The following is a 17,262-nucleotide window of genomic DNA, read 5'->3' as shown; positions in this document are numbered from 1 at the left end:
GAAGGATCTGAAAAACAGTACATTGAAGATACAAAGAAAACACTGAGTTGGATATAGCACTTCTGTAGTCATGCAGTTTAAATTGCCTAGTGTGTGTCAGATCATCAACTTATAGTTTCATTGTGGATCATATGATAAACTGTTTGAAGACATTCAACAACAAATAATGATTAGAATTTCAGTTAAAATTCAGTGGAATATTGCAACCAATGCCAGTAAGTAAACCGAGGGGGAAATCAGGTAAACTAACTCCTTGGTTTTACGTGGTTATCATATTGAAGGGGCAGAGATAATCACAGACAAATTAAGACTCACACTTCTCCCTGAAAGTTAGCAGTTTTCTGTGACATTTGTTGTGAGAGATAGTCTGATACTAAGCTTTATGCTAAGATGATACATGAAGTATGTCAAAAGCTATTCAAAAGAATTAAGTTTTGGGGAGAGAGAGAGAGAGAGAGAGGCTCTAAAAAGTGGTGGAAGTAGATAATTGAGCTCTGTGCCACAAATAGGAAGTGGGCTCTGTGCCCCTAAAAGGACGATCATTTGACTTAAAAAAATGTTGAAAGATCTTGCTGACTGCAGAGTGCACAAGACCAATTTTGGCCCATTCTGTTGGAAGACACTTGTAAACTCTTATCTGTAACACAACTGTTTCCCAACTATTGAATACATATATTTTTTAAGTTATTTGAAGAAATTCTGCACTTGAATGAGTGTAATGGCATAATCTTGGTTGTTATGATAGCTTACTCCCAGAATGTGAATTTATTTATTTTTTTTTTAAATTAAAAGTTTATTTGGAGTTAGTTGAACAGAAATAAAAATTTCAACATTTTCCAATTATAGTTCTACTGTTACTTTTATTTATTTATTTTTTTAATTTTATTTTATTTTTAAACTTTTAACACAACCAGAAGTTTATTTCTCACTCAAGTAAGAAATGGGTGTTTCTGATTAAGAGGTGACTCTCCTATACATGGATATTGAGTAACTAAGCTCCTGACTGTGGCTTCACTATCCTATATTATTGGGATCAAAAAATGAAATATGCAAAGAAAAAAAGAGTATTGTACTTATTTAGTTATATAGTCTATAATTACCTGGAATATGAGAGGCTTTTTTATTAATTAGGCCTGGAAGTGGTATACATCACTTCTTCTTATGTTCTTTTGGCCAGAACTTGGTCATTTGGTCACATCTAACTTTATAAATGTCTAGAGTATTGTTCAACAGTATGGCCAGGACAAAAGTTCAGTAAATACCTAGTTAGTCTCTGTCACAGGCAGTAATGTGAAAATACAGTTTGTGTCAAGAATTCCTCTATCATTTTGAAATGATAATGGTTAAAAATGGCTTTTTAGTAATTTTGATACTATCTGTACCAACTGTTGATTAGTGTGTCATTTTTTTAATTGGAAGACAATTACTTTACAATGTTTCAGTTTTTGCTATACCACAACTGCTGCTGCTGCTAAGTCATGTCCGACTCTGTGCGACCCCATAGACAGCAGCCCACCAGGCTCCCCCGTCCCTGGGATTCTCCAGGCAGGAACACTGGAGTGGGGTGCCATTTCTTTCTCCAGTGCATGAAAGTGAAAAGTGAAAGTGAAGTCGCTCAGTCGTATCTGACTCTTCGAGACCCCGTGGACTGCAGCGCACCAGGCTCCTCCATCCATGGGATTCTCCAGGCAAGAGTACTGGAGTGGGGTGCCATTGCCTTCTCCAATACAACAACTAGAGTCAGCTATAAGTATACATGTCCCCTTCCTCTTCTGCTTCCCTCCCCCACCCCCAGTGTGTCTTTTAAATGGAAAAGACATTTATCACTTATCTGTTAAATACATTAAAAGTTTCAGTCATCTCATAAATATGCAGTGAGATAATGTAGCTAATAATGGTTTTTGGCAGAAGACGAAGATGAAAAGCAGATTTGGTCATATTTTAATAATTTCTGACTTGCTAGATGGTTTACCCTGTCTGTGATAATAAGTAGGGAGAAAGACTAAGGCAAATTTTCTGAATGCCCACTCTGAGTCAGTTGCCTTTTTTTATCTGTTTTTAGTCTCATCAGCAATTTTGAGGAAGATACTACCGGTAACTTTTTAATTTAGCTAAGGAATCTTGGGCTAGAGAACTCTAGGTCACAGGTAGTAAGTTCTGGGATTTTGGCTTAGGTCATCATTTATAAGTATCAATAGGTACTGAAATAAATAGCTAGTGAAAACTTTCCAGATATCTGAAAAGAAAGGACTCCTTTAAAACTCAGTACCAGACTGACCATCCATGTTTCAGAAAATAGGAATGAATTTAGACAATAAATTCATTCAAAATTTTAGTATGATTTGAGAGGATATTGCATTGATCTGTTGAGAGCAGTTGATCGTGAAAAAATTAAAGCAGTCTGTGAACAAGGATATTTTGGAATGAAAATGATTTTTGTACTGGGAATAGCAGAATAATGAGATTGCCAAATTTAGAAATAAAAGAAAACTTACTGAATTTGAAAACACATTTAAGATACTGGAAAGCAAAGGGAGAGATGGGAATAATGAAAAATAATGGAGAAGTGGCCTAGGAGATATGCAGTAACTGCAATAAAGCACACTAGAGAGACCTAGTGAGACCATAGGTCTTTTTAGGAGGTCCTATGTCCTATGGAGAACGGATGAAATAAGAATAGGAAAAACAGTGAGCAAAACACTTAAGGTTTCAGATTGAAACAGCACATTGAGTACTGGAAAAATTTAAAAAAGAAAACCTAGATTTATCTTGATGAAAATTTTAATTTCCAAGGAATAATGTATTACAAGCATACCAACAGCAAAGCTGAAAAACCTGCATAGGAAAAGTAATTGACTCTTTGGACTTTTCATCCAAAACACTAAATGCTGCAAGATACTGTAACAGTATTTATAGAGCTCTGAGGGAAAAGGATATCATTCTGAAATGCTCTAGTATTCAGTCAAACCACTGTCAAGGTATGAAGACAGACAATTTGTAATGTGTAAGGGCTCAGAGTTATAGCACTTAGTTCCAGATGGAGTAAAACCATGAAAGACAAAATTCTAAAATTTAAAAGATCATCTCTGTAGTCTAAGAGTTGGAAAAGGTTTAAATGAATATTTAAGATACAAAACAAAGATTTAAATAAATATTTACTAATAATGCTTAGGGTTTCATTTATACTTGATGTCCTTTATAATGCTGAAAACATGGAAGCCACCTAAAAACCTTATAAATGTGAAATTGTTGAAAGAAGTTATAGAGCATATCTATTAAGGGAATTCTGTACAGTCCATAAGAATAATTATAGGAATCCACTTTTTGTTATAGAAATGTACCAATACTGTATTTAGTACAGACAATTTTTAAAAAACATTGCATTATGACTGTGCATATGGGGGTGGGCAGGGAGGAAAAAAGGAAAAGAGACAGAAAAAGTGTGGACGTTTATCCATGGTGTTACTATTGGCTGTCCTTGGGTAATGGAATTGTAGGTGATTTTTACTTTTCTATCTACTTTTTTATAATCTTAAAATTTTTTCAGTTTTTTTTAAATGACATTTTCTTTCCTGAATCTCTTCCTATTCCACCTCTTTCTTTTCTCTGAAATCTACCTTTTAAAATTATATAGTAAGCACTGTTAATGAAATAGGTAGCAAGTAAATCTTTCCTCATTTCTCTGTTTTTTTTTGTTGTTGTTGGGGGGGGGATATTGATTACTAGTATATAAAATAGTAAATGGCAAGTTACTGAAAGGAGTGCTAACCATTCTTTAATCATGCTTTGTTAAAAACAAAAAACAAAAAACACCTTATTTCACCTTCTAAAAGTCTTTAGACTTCTGACAGCTTTGTGTTAACTTTAGGAATTCAAAAAGCAACCAAAGTAAGAAGAAAGGACCTCGAACTCCTAGCCCTCCCCCTCCTATACAGGAAGATATTGCTCTGGGGAAAAAATACAAAGAAAAATATAAATTGAAAGACAGGATAGAGGAAAAACCAAGAGATGGAAAGGACAGAGGACGAGATTTTGAAAGACAAAGAGAAAAAAGAGACAAGCCGAGGTAAGTGGGATTTTTAATAATCTTACTTTCTTAAAATCTGTAATACTATTCAGAAGCTTTCAGGCATTACTATCCTGGATTTTTTAGTGTTTTTTAAACTCTACCTAATAATTACCATATTGAAGTATGACTACTTCAATAAATGTTAATAACATAACAAATCATTATTACCTAAGAAACATAAAATTTCTAATTTTACCCACTTTTAAATGTGCAGTTCAGTATTGTTCTATATATGCGTGTGTGTATATATATATTTTTTTTTTCCACAGTGTCATGAAACAGATTTCCAAAACTTTTATCTTGCAAATCTGAAACTCTGTACCCCTAAAACAACCTATCCCCGACTCCCCAGTCCCTAGTAACCACTATTCTGTCTGTTTCTGTGAATTTGACTCCTTTAGCTACCTCATAAATGGAATCACTTTGTCTCTTTGCGACTGGCTTATTTTACTTAGCATTAGGTCTTCAAGGTTTACCCACGCTGTGCACATAACAGGATTGCTTTCCTTTTTAAGGGTGGATAATATTCCATCACCGATATGCCACATTTTGTTTATCCATTCATTTGTCAGTGAACATACAGGCTGCTTCCACCTCTTGGCGATTGTGAATAGTGCTGTTATGAATATGGGTATGTAAACATCTCTTTAAGACCCTTCTTTCAGTTCTTTTGGACATAGACTCAGAAATGGGATTTCCAGATCATATGGTAGTTTCGTTTCATTTTTAATTTTTGGAGAAACTTTCATAACTGTTTTCCATACCAGCTGCACCACTTTACAGTCCTGTTAAGAGGGTTACAGAGTTTGAGTTTCTCCACATCCTCATCAACACTTGTTGTTTTCTGTGTTTTGGATAGCAGTCATCCTGACTGGTGTGAGATGATACTGTGACTTTGATTTGTATTTTGCTAATGATTGGTGATATGGAGCATCTTTTCTTTGCCTGCCACTTGTATGTCATCTTTGGAGTGATGTCTATTTAAAGTCCTTTATGCATTTTTAAATTGAGTTAATTTGATTCTTCTTGTTGAATTATAGAAATCCATTATTCTGGATGTTAACTCCCTATCAAGTACATGATTTACAGGTATTTTCTCCCTTTTCATACGTGGCCTATTCATTCCTTTGATGGTGTTTTTTGATGCGCAGAAGTTGTTAAAGTATGATATGTCCTGTTTGTTGATTTTGGTTTTGTTGCCTGTGCTTTTGATATGAGAACTAAGAAATCATTGCCAACTCCAGTGTCATGAAGACTTTCCTCTATGTTTTCTTGTAGGAGTTTTATAGTTTTAGACCATACATCTAAATCTTCAATACCTTTTAAGTTAATTTTTTGTGTATGGTGTAAGATAAGCTTCCAACTTCATTTTTTGTGTGTAGAAAAGCACACTTCCCAGCACTGTTTTTTGAAGGAACTTTTCCTTTCCCCATTGAGTGTTTTTGGCGCCCTTAAAGATCATTTGACCATATATATGGAAGGAAGGATTTCTGGGCTCTCTGTTTTACTCTGTTGGTCTTCTTGTCTGTTTTTGTGCGAGTACCACATTGTGATTACCTTAGATGAAAGTGAAAGAGGAGAGTGAAAAAGTTGGCTTAAAACTCAACATTCAGAAAACTAAGATCATAGCATCCAGTCCCATCACTTCATGGCAAATAGATGGGGAAACAGTGGAAACAGTGACAGACTTTATTTTCTTGGGCTCCAAAATCACTGCAGATGGTGACTGCAGCCATGAAATTAAAAGACACTTGCTCCCTGGAAGAAAAGCTATGTCCAACCTAGATAGCATATTCAAAAGCAGAGACATTACTTTGCCAACAAAGGTCTGTCTAGTCAGAGCTATGGTTTTTCCAGTAGTCATGTATGGATATGAGAGTTGGACTATAAAGAAAGCTGAATGCCGAACAATTGATGCTTTTGAATTGTGGTGTTGGAGAAGCCTCTTGAAAGTCCCTTGGATGGCAAGGAGATCCAGTCCAGTCAATCCTAAAGGAAATTAGTCCTAAATATTCACTGGAAGGACTGATGCTGAAGGTGAAACTCTGATACTTTGGCCACCTGATGCGAAAAAGCAACTCTTTGGAAAAGACCCTGATGCTGGGAAAGGTTGAAGGTGGGAAGAGAAGAGGACGACAGAGTATGAGATGGTTGGATGGCATCACCTACTCAAGAGTTTGAGTAAGCTCCGGGAATTGGTTGATGGACAGGGAAACCTGACATGCTGCATTCCATGGGGTCTCAAAGAGCCGGACACAACTGAGTGACTGAACTGATAATACTGAACTGCACTGATTTTGAAATCAGGAGCATGAATCCTCTGACTGTTATTTTTGAAATGATTTTGTCTATTTGGAATCCCTTGAAATTGCATGTAAATTTTGGGGTGGTTTTTTAATCCTCTGCAAAAACTACCTTTAGGATTTTGACAGGGATTGTATTAAATTTGTAAATCACTTTGGACAGTATGGACCTCTTAACCATATTAAATCTTCCAGTCCGTGAGCATGGAACGTCATTCTGGTTATTTGTGTCTAACATAGTTTTGTAGTTTTCAGTATACAAGTCTTTGACCCCTTTGGTTAGGCTTATTCCTAAGTATTTTTTATGTTGTGTTTTTTGTGTTTTCTATTGTAGATGGAATTATTTTTTAAATTTCCTTTTCAAATTGTTTGTTGTTACTGTGTAGAAACACAAGTGATCTTGTGTGTTGATTTTGCATCCTCCAACTTTGTTGAACTTGTTTATTCTAGCAATGTGAAATTTGTAGTGTTTTCTAAATATAAGATCGTGCCATCGGCAGGTAGAGATTTTATTTTTTTCTTTCCAATTTGGATGCCTTTACAAATTTTTTCTTAGCTGATTGTCCTGACTAGAACTTCGAGTACTGAGTTACATAGAAGTGGTGAAAGTGGGCATCTTTGCCTTGTACCTTAGAGAAAAGTTTTCAGTCTTTCACCATTGAGAGGGATGTTTGCTGTGGATTTTTCATAAACAGCCTGTGTTATATTGAGATCATTCAGGATAAATTATCCACTCAGTAAGCAGTTAATACAACTTTATAATATGTAAGTTCAATAAAACCCATCCTTTTCCCCAAAATAGATTTTGGTGATACGCTTAACCACCCCCCCCCCCCCCCCCGCCACCACTTTTTTTGTCTTTGTGAGAGATCATCTTGTCTAACTCATTTAGGTGAAATTTTTTTTTTTTTCTTTCTGTCCCCCCTCCGGTGACTTGAAAGAACCAGAATGATTGTGTCAGCTGTTGTAGGATCTAGCAACATTATGTCTTAGTGGAGCAATAGGAATTGGTTAACTGGAACATCCATAATTCTTGAACATATTTTCCTAAAATATACTCTTTATCTTACTCAGTCTGATAGGTTAGTTTTTGAAAATGACATGTAAATCAGGTATAAATCATGTTAAATGTTCTTGCTGAAGTCTTTATTCTTCTCTAATGATTCTTAGTGCTGTTATTTTGTTATTTTGACCCAGAAATCTGTTGTGAGAGGTGATTCTTATGTCCCTGGGGTAGTTTGCCATTCCATGTTTTTCTCCTTGACTGTCTGTATCAGAAGTAATAAGATATGTCTAGGACTCACCTGTTGCTCTCTGTATGGAAAACTCTGAATTTGGTTTATTTCTTCTGTGTAAGGAAACTAAGCAGCAGATTACTGAAGGGCTGCACAGGTACCCTGTTGGCACTGGAGTCCTAAAGCCTGAAACCCCTAAAGGGGTCCAGTTTGACTTTGGTGTTCGACAAGGTTGAAAGGGCCCGCTTTGAGTTAGGAGAAACTGATTTGATTAATAGGTTTTTGTTTATTTTTAAGGCAGATTTGTTAACTTATCTCCATTCAGTTGAGCTCAGTTGTGTCCAAATCTTTGTGACCCCATGAACTGCAGCTTGCCAGGCTTCCCTGTCCATCACCAACTCCTGAAGCTTGCTCAAACTCATGTCCATCCAGTTGGTGATGCCTTCCAACCATCTCATCCTCTGTCGTCCCCTTCTCCTCCTGTGTTCAATCTTTCCCAGCATCAGGGTCTTTTCCAATAAGTCAGTTCTTCACATCAGGTGGCCAAAGTATTGGAGTTTCAGCTTCAGCATCAGTCCTTCCAATGAATATTCAGGACTGATTTCTTTTAGGATGTTCTGGTTGGATCTCCTTGCAGTCCAAGGGACTCTCAAGAATCTTCTCCAACACCACAGTTCAAAAGCATCAATTCTTCGGTGCTCAGCTTTCTTCACAGTCCAACTCTCACATCCAAACATGACTACTGGAAAAACCATAACTTTGACTAGATAGACCTTTGTCAGCAAAGTATCATCTCTGCTTTTTAATATGCTGTCTAGGTTGGTCATAGCTTTCTTCCAAGGAGCAAGTGTCTTTTAATTTCATGGCTGCAGTCACCACCATCTGCAGTGATTTTGGAGCCCAAAAAAATCCTGTCACTGTTTGCATTGTTTCCCCATCTATTTGCCATCAAATGATGGAACTGGATGCCATGATCTTAATTTTCTGAATATTGAATTTTAAGCCAACTTTTTCACTCTCCTCTTTCACTTTTATAAGGAATTTATTAATTCTAAAGCCAAACCATGTATTTAAGAATCTTTGTCATTGCTTTCAGATTCTGGGATATATGGTTGAAGATTAGTATCTAAATTCCTTTTGGAGACAATTGTACTTTAAAATTAATTTAGTTGTTATAATGGGCTTATTGGGAGTGTTTTGGTTATCAGAATGTGCTGGGCTTAAGTGAAAGTATGCTGATACATTTATTCATTCAATTGTTACTGACTTCCTAGTGTGTGGGGTGTGGGGGGGACACTGTTTTAAAAGATAGTGATGCACCAGTGAACTAAAATGTTAGCCAAAGCTTTGTTACCACAGGTGGAAGTAATATAGTAATCATGTATGTGTAAAATAACATCTTTGCATGTATAGGGTTTTTTGTTTTTTTCCTTTCAAGTAAAGAAGACTTACTAGGCCTATTGGATTTAGGGGATCACTTACATTTCTTAAAGGGTGGTCCAAATGTATGTGCCTACATGTGAGACAGATGATGCCACAAAGCCACACGATTCTATGACTTTGAAGTCCTTCTCCCTGTCTTCTGTGTCTCAGTTAGTTCTTCAACTTTCTATATCAAGGGCGACTGACCTGGATTTTAGGGTCTGATTTGTGAGTTAGAATTTGCCTGTGTGTGTTTTGGTGAGGGGGAGTATGTCCATAGCCTTCTAAAAGTTTTTTAGAATTATTAATCATTCTTTAGACCTTTGGCACTACTGGCATCGAGAATTCAAGTGCTTTCCTCCTAAATCTTTATTGTCCATGTCAAACTTAAGAATATACTCTGTTCCCAGAATAGTTTGTTAATTTGAATAACACTAAATTCTGTCATGTAGTTGTTTTTGAAGCAAATAATGTCCATGAAAATATTCTATACACTTTGCTGAATCTCAAATGTGAGGCAGTATATTAGTGTAGTTTAGGAACAAGGGATTAAGCAAACACAAAATCCTTTTGGATAGTAGTTAACCAGAAAAGTTAGCTAATTATTGCATATAGTTCATTCTGCTGGTTAAATACAGTTTTAGGATGGTTAATATGCTTTAATCAGAATACTAGGTTGCAGAATTTTATGGTTTAATAAGATAATATAAAGAGCATAGTAAGTTTTTTTATCACTTTATTGTAATTAACCTGAATATGTCTTGATAGAAATATAAATGCCTGTATGAGTCTTACCCAGATATTTTAAAGACAGGTGTGATCATTCAGAATTTGTTGACTGACATCACCTTACTAGAATAAACAGCTTACCACCAAACTGATAGTCTTATTTTCTTTCAGTGATTGTGCACATCGGAATAATTAAAATCAGAATGTTTCAGACCTTTGACAAAGACTGTTACATATTGGATTAATTCTTTGGTTTATTCAGCATCTTATTTATTAAGTATCTGCCATTCATAGTGTGGACTGGTGAATCTTATTCTGTGTCCATTAAGGACAGGTCAGGGAGGAATCCATGGGTGCACTCAATAAGCATTTCTATAAAATGAACTGATAGGTTTCTTGAGTAAGTGTATGCTAATGTTACTCAGTTATATAGAGAGAATGGAAAAATGTTACAGTAACATTATTATGGAGCATTTCACACACACAAAAGTAGACAGTAGTATAATGATCCTCATATCCATAGTTTCATTTGTACCCCTGTCTTCTTCCCCACTCCAGTGCTATTTTGAAGCAAACCCCAGACAACTTCCTGGAGAAGGAAATGGCAACCCACTCCAATATTCTTGCCTCGAGAATCCCATGGACAGAGGAGCCTGCAGGCTACAGTCTATGGGGTCACAAGAGTCAGACACGAATTAGTGACTAAACCAAACCAACAGACATCTTCAGTTCAGTTCAGTCGCTCAGTCGTGTCTGACTGTTTGCGACCCCGTGGATGGCAGCACGCCAGGCCTCCCTGTCCATCACCAACTCCCAGAGCTTGCTCAAAGTCATGTCCATCAAGTCAGTGATGCCATCCAACCATCTTATCTTCTGTCATTCCTTTCTTCTCCTGCCTTCAATCTTTCCCAGCATCAGGGTCTTCTCCAATGAGTCAGTTCTTTGCATCAGGTGGCCAAAGTATTGGAGCTTCAGCTTCAGCATCAGCCCTTCCAATAAACATTCAGAGTTGATTTCCTCTAGGATGGACTGGTTGGATCTCCTTGCAGTCCAAGGGACTCTCAAGAGTCTTCTCCAACATCACAGTTCAAAAGCATCAATTCTTCGGTGCTCAGCTTTCTTTATAGTCCAACTCTCACATCCAGACATGACTACTGGAAAAACCATAGCTTTGACTAGACGGACCTTTGTCAGCAAAGTATCATCTCTGCTTTGTAATATGCTGTCTAGGTTGGTCATAGCTTTTCTTCCAGGGAGCAAGTGTCTTTTAATTTCATGGCTGCAGTCACCATCTGCAGTGATTTTGGAGCCCAAGAAAATAAAGTCTGTCACTGTTTCCATTGTTTCCCCATCTATTTGCCATGAAGTGATGGGACCAGATGCCATGATCTTCGTTTTTTGAATGTTGAGTTTTAAGCCAACGTTTTTACTCTCCACTTTCACTTTCATAAAGAGGCTCTTTAGTTCCTCTTCACTTTCTGCCATAAGGGTGGTGTCATCTGCATATCTGAGGTTATTGATATTTCTCCCTGCAATCTTGATTCCAGCTTGTGCTTCCTCCAGCCCAGCATTTCTCATGATGTAATCTGCATATGAGTTAAATAATCAGGGTGACAATATACAGCCTTGACGTACTCCTTTTCCTATTAGGAACCAGTCTGTTGTTCCATGTCCAGTTCTAACTGTTGCTTCCTGACCTGCATACAGATTTCTCCAGAGGCAGGTCAGGTGGTCTGGTACTCCCATCTCTTTGAGAATTTTCTAGAGTTTGTTGTGGTCCACACAGTCAAAGGCTTTGGCATAGTCAGTAAAGCAGAAATAGATGTTTTTCTGGAACTCTATTGCTTTTTTGATGATCCAGACATCTTACTTTATTTCATTTGCATATATTTTAGTATATATCACCAAAAAGAAAGATACTTAAAAATATATAGTCACTGTACGCACATACGCAATCACCAGAAATATAACCGAATCACTTTGCTGTACACCAGAAACTCACACAATGTTGTAAATGAACCGTACTCCCAAAAAAGAAAAAGCCAGTATCACATCTATAAGGTAAAAAGGAGTGTAATATAAATTTAAAATTCAAACTTTAAAATCATTGGTGAATTTGTAATATCTTCCTAATTAGTGGACTTTAGCACAAATAATATCATGAAGGATATGCAAACCTTTTAATAGTAATATGGAACCTTAGTATTTAGGTAGGGAATTGATTGAGTTGGTGTCTTTTTTTCTGCATTTATTTGAGCCTTGTCTGTAGACCTAAAAAGTATTTTTAGGTGCATAATTTAGGCTAGGGATATAAAATTAAGACACTTAAATAAATATAGCTCAACATAATTATATGCTAAATTCATAATTGTTGTTTAGTCACTAAGTTGTAGCTGACTCTTGGAATTCCATTGACTATAGCCTGCCAGGCTCTTGTGTCCATGGGATTTTTTAGCCACGAACACTAGAGTGAGTTGCCATTTCCTTCTTCCCGGGATCTTCCCAACCCAGAGTTTGAACCATGTCTTCTGTGTCTCTTGCATTGGCAGGCAAATTTTTTACAACTGCACCACTTGGAAGCCCCTATTCATGGTAACCTTGTGTTAAAATGAAATTATTTTATAAATATCAAAATAACTGCATTGAGGGGGGCAAAATCTTTTATATTTAGTCCAGTTGATCAAGGCTTGGGCTCTCTTTTATAGGTGTGATATTGAAAAAATTTGTTGAACCAAAAGAGAAGCTTGTATTTTGCAGCCAAAATCTAGAATGGTATTTATGTTCCAGAAGTTGTGCTCTCAACCCTTTGTCTATGATGTTTAGAGACTAAAGAAGAAAATTGTTTTTCAGGGAGGTTTTCAGTAGCATTAAGTAGTTGCAAAGTTTAGCCCTATTTAATGATTGATCCAATCAGAAATGCATAAAATAGCATATAGAGGCTGAAAATTCAACCCAGTAAATATGTGGGACTGTGTTGTATGTAGTGAGATTAATGAAATAACAGATAACCAGCCACACTATCGAAATCTATTGCTGGCTATGGTTCGATTCTGTCTGGTGGTATTTTTTTTTTTTTTTTTACTGACAGTTAAATGACCTGTCATTGGATAGAACTCCCGAGACAGTGGCAGGGATTTCAAGAATCTCCCTAATTTGACATACAGTTTGTTGGCCTGAGCTGAAAACATTGTGAGTCTGAGTAGTTGGTCTAGGGACTTGAAAACCATTCTTTACCTCTCTCTCCCCCAAGACTGGATTGCTTGCTGTTTCTTGGCAGGGGCTGATCCTCTATCTCTTCACCACTCCATCCTATTTCAGGAGAAAGGGATAACTTTAACTTGATGCGCCAAATAGAAGATAGGAGCCAGTTGTCTTAAATTTGTGTTATGCTGGTGTGCATTGTTTCTGGGCTTTATTACATTTTAACTACCAGCTGTCTTACTCTTCAGTTCAGTTCAGTTGCTCAGTCGTGTCCGACTTTTTGTGACCCCATGAACTGCAGCACGCCAGGTCTCCCTGTATAACACCAACTCCTGGAGGCTACCCAAACTCGTGTCCATTGAGTCGGTGATGCCATCCAACCGTCTCATCCTCGGTCGTCCCCTTCTCCGCCTGCCTTCAATCTTTCCCAGCATCAGGGTCTTTTCAAAAGAGTCACCTCTTCGCATCAGGTGGCCAAAGTATTGGGGTTTCAGCTTCAACATCAGTCCTTCCAATGAACACTCAGGACTGATCTCATTTAGAATAGACTGGTTGGATTTCCTTGCAGTCCAAGAGCTTGGGAACAGTCTCTTCATGTGCTAGGGATGCTGAATATTTTCTTCTGACTTTTGATCACAGTGATGGGTACAATTTTTAGTTCACTCTAGTCATGTAAGTCTCTTGAGCCAGATTCTGAAAAATCACTTTATTTAAATGGCACCTAATTCTGGGCTTGAATATGGTTGAAGGGTGTGCTGATAATAAGTCTTAACATTCTTCTTTATTCTTTAATTGAGGTTTTTTAAATAATTCATTTCTACATAAATACAAAAATGAAATTGAACCACAGTTATTAGTACTTGGACAGAGGAGCCTGGCGGGCTATAGTCCATAGGGTTGCAAAGAGTCAGGTGCAACTGAGCGACTAAGCACATACTCTACAAAAATGTTGAATCACTATGTGTACACCTGAAACTTACAATAAAGAAGGCTCCTCTGTCCATGGAATTTTCCCAGCAAGAATACTGGAGTGGGTTGCCATTTCCTTCTCCAGGGGATTTTCCCAAGCCAGGGATCAAACTGAGGTCTCCCACATTGCAGGCAGATTCTTTACCATCTGAGCCACCAGGGAAGCCCCTGTTTATATAGAGTCCGTTTAGAGCTATTATAAAATATTGGCTATATTCCCTGTGCTGTACAATAAATCCTTGTAGCTTATTTTATACCTAGTAGTGACTTACTTTTTAAAATAAGTTTCTTGTGTAAACAATAAAGCCTAAATATTTCTATGTGTGAAATGTGTACCATTTTGTGTTCTATTTTACCACTGAAAGGAGAGTTGCTTTTGATAGTGTCCATAGTTCATTTAGTGTTTTTTAAGTGTGCTTTTTTGCATGATGATTTTAAAGGTTGAATTATGAATTTTAGCTCTGATAGCTTACAGTGAACAGTTAGATTTGTGATCGCCAAAGAAGATTTAGCTTCGGGACCAGGAGCCAGGCTTGATCACTCAAGAGCTTTTGTGTAGCAGAGTTTTATTAAAGTGAAAAAGGGACAGAGAAAGCTTCTGACACCAACATCAGAGGGGGATGGACAGTGCCCCCTGCTAGTCTTAGCAAAGGGAGCTATATACTTTTGTAATTGGTTATTACAGTAAATCAAAAGAATGTTTAAAGGTTGTAAAGGCCTTATCAGACCCACCCCCATAATACACATTTTAAAGTAACGGAATTAGAACTAACAATAAAAAGATTTTATAAGACCCACTCCCACAATATACATTTTAAGATGACAGGATTAGTCAGAAGGTTCTCAAGAAGGAGAAACATGTCCTCAAGCAGGTTATGTTCAGTTCAATTCAGTTCAGTTCAGTCACTCAGTCCTGTCTGACTCTGTGATTCCATGGACTGCAGCACACCAGGCTTCCCTGTCCATTACCAGTTCCCGAGCTTGCTCAAATTCATGTCCATTGAATCGGTGATACATTGTTGTTATATAATCCTTAGTACAGAATTTAAGCTGAGTTGTTTTCTTGTGTAATCATCAGCTCTGGGCTTAAAGAAAAAAACATGTGTCCTTTTCTTTTCCTCCTCCCCCTCCTCCTCCTCCTCCTCAGGGACCCCGGACTTCTTATCAACCTAAGAATTGACTCTCTTAGTTACATTATATAAGCATATTTTCATATTTGAGACATAGAAACCATTTATTGAGAAAAATTGGTGTTACAAATTTTAAGAAAGTCTGGAGTAAACATATCGGTTTGTAGGTGGAATTACTTGCATCTCAAATGAAAGGAACTTTCATTTTAAATTGCATAAATTTTCATATCTTTTCCTCAAGTATACCCTGAATATTCTCATTCCATGTTGTGTCGTAATTATAGCAGCGTTAAAAAGCTTTTGAATGGCATCAACTCAAGCTAAAGATTAGCTTTCCTTGTGTTTTATAAATCACAGTGCACTTGCTGACAGTCTACAGTTTTCTGTTTTAAGGTATTGAGGCTTCTGTTTGTGCAATAAGCTTTCCTTTGTTCTTTATTTGAGTGTCAAATGTCACCTCTTTTTTCCCTTCTGATAGGAAATCATTCAGTTTTAGAGTGTACTCAGTTAAGTTCTATTCAGTTGCTCAGTCATGTTCAACTCTTTGAGACCCCATGGAATGCAGCACGCCAGGCCTCCCTGTCATCGCCAACTTGCTTGCTCAAACTCATGTCCATCCAGTTCGTGATGCCATCCAACCATTTCATCATCTGTCATCACCTTCTCCTCCTGCCTTCAGTCTTTCCCAGCATTGGAGTCTTCTCCAGTGAGTCAGTTCTTCACATCAAGTGGCCAAAGTATTGGAGTTTCAGCTTCAGCATCAGTCCTTCCAGTGATTATTTGGGACTGATTTCTTTTAGGATCAACTGGTTGGATCTCCATGCAGTCCAAGGGACTCTCAAGAGTCTTCTCCAACACCACAGTTCAAAAGCACCAATTCTTCGGTGCTCAGCTTTCTTTATAGTCCAACTCTCACATCCAGACATGACTACTGGAAAAACTGTACCTTTGACTAGACAGACCTTTGTTGGCAGAGTAATGTCTCTGCTTTGTAATATGCTGTCTAGGTTAGTCATAACTTTTCTTCTAGGGAGCAAGTGTCTTTTAATTTCATGGCTGCAGTCACCATCTGCAGTGATTTTGGAGCCCAAGAAAATAAAGCCAGCCACTGTTTCCACTGTTTCCCCATCTATTTCCCATGAAGTGATGGGACCAGATGACATGATCTTAGTTTTCTGAATGTTGAGTTTTAAGCCAACGTTTTTACTCTCCTCTTTCACTTTCATCAAGAGGCTCTTTAGTTCTTCTTCACTTTCTGCCATAAGGGTGATGTCATCTGCATATCTGAGATTATTGATATTTCTCCCAGCAATCTTGATTTCAGCTTGTGCTTCCTCCAGCCCAGCATTTTTCATAATGTACTCTGCATATGAGTTAAATAAACAGAGTGACAGTATACAGCCTTGACATACTCCTTTTCCGATTTGGAACCAGTCTGTTGTTCCATGCCCAGTTCTAACTGTTGCTTCCTGACCTGCATACAGATTTCTCCAGAGGCAGGTCAGGTGGTCTGGTATTCCCATCTCTGTGAGAATTTTCTAGAGTTCGTTGTGGTCCACACAGTCAAAGGCTTTGGCATAGTCAATAAAACAGAAATAGATGTTTTTCTAGAACTTGCTTGCTTTTTCGATGATGTTGGCAATTTGATCTCTGGTTCCTCTGCCTTTTCTAAAACCAGCTTGAACATATGGAAGTTCACGGTTCACATATTGCTGAAGCCTGGCTTGGAGAATTTTTAGCATTACTTTACCAGCGTATGAGATGAGTGCAGTTGTGTGGTAGTTTGAGCATTCTTTGGCATTACCTTTCTTTGGGATTGGAATGAAAACTGACCTTTTCTAGTCCTGTGGCCACTGCTGAGTTTTCCAAATTTGGTGACATACTGAGTGCAGCATTTTCACATCATCATCTTTTAGGATTTGAAATAGCGCAACTGGAATTCCATCACTTCCACTAGCTTTGTTCATAGCCTTCACATTGCAGGATGTGTGGCTCTAGATGAGTGATCACACCATCATGGTTATCTGGGTCTTGAAGATCTTTTTTGTATAGTTCTTCTGAGTATTCTTGCCACCTCTTCTTTCTATCTTCTGCTTCTGTTAGGTCCATACCATTTCTGTCCTTTATCGAGCCCATCTTTGCATGAAATGTTCCCTTGGTATCTCTGCTTTTCTTGAAGAGATCTCTAGTCTTTCCCATTTTAT

General features: G+C 37.5%; 1 protein-coding gene across 22 annotated transcripts in view; it reads left to right on the top strand.

Moving 5' to 3' along the window:
* Nucleotides 1–17,262, top strand: part of ZC3H13 (zinc finger CCCH-type containing 13) — a 103,711-nt gene that overhangs the window by 43,842 nt on the left and 42,607 nt on the right. For 18 of the 22 annotated variants that reach the window (XM_086328934.1, XM_086328933.1, XM_086328926.1 and 15 more), the window contains one exon: nt 3,869–4,066. In XM_086328934.1, the coding sequence (XP_086185060.1) occupies nt 3,869–4,066 (198 nt within the window). Of the gene's footprint in view, nt 1–1,442; nt 1,689–3,868; nt 4,067–5,113; nt 5,159–17,262 lie in introns of those variants that run through there. The other 4 variants (XM_086328936.1, XM_086328935.1, XM_086328938.1 and 1 more) reach the window with 2 other exon arrangements.

The sequence above is a fragment of the Bos grunniens genome, chromosome 12 (assembly GCF_055505025.1).
Source record: "Bos grunniens cultivar Pamir isolate PY7600 chromosome 12, Bosgru_T2T1.0, whole genome shotgun sequence".
Taxonomy (NCBI): domain Eukaryota; kingdom Metazoa; phylum Chordata; class Mammalia; order Artiodactyla; family Bovidae; genus Bos; species Bos grunniens.
This window is presented reverse-complemented; position numbering and strand designations above follow the sequence as displayed.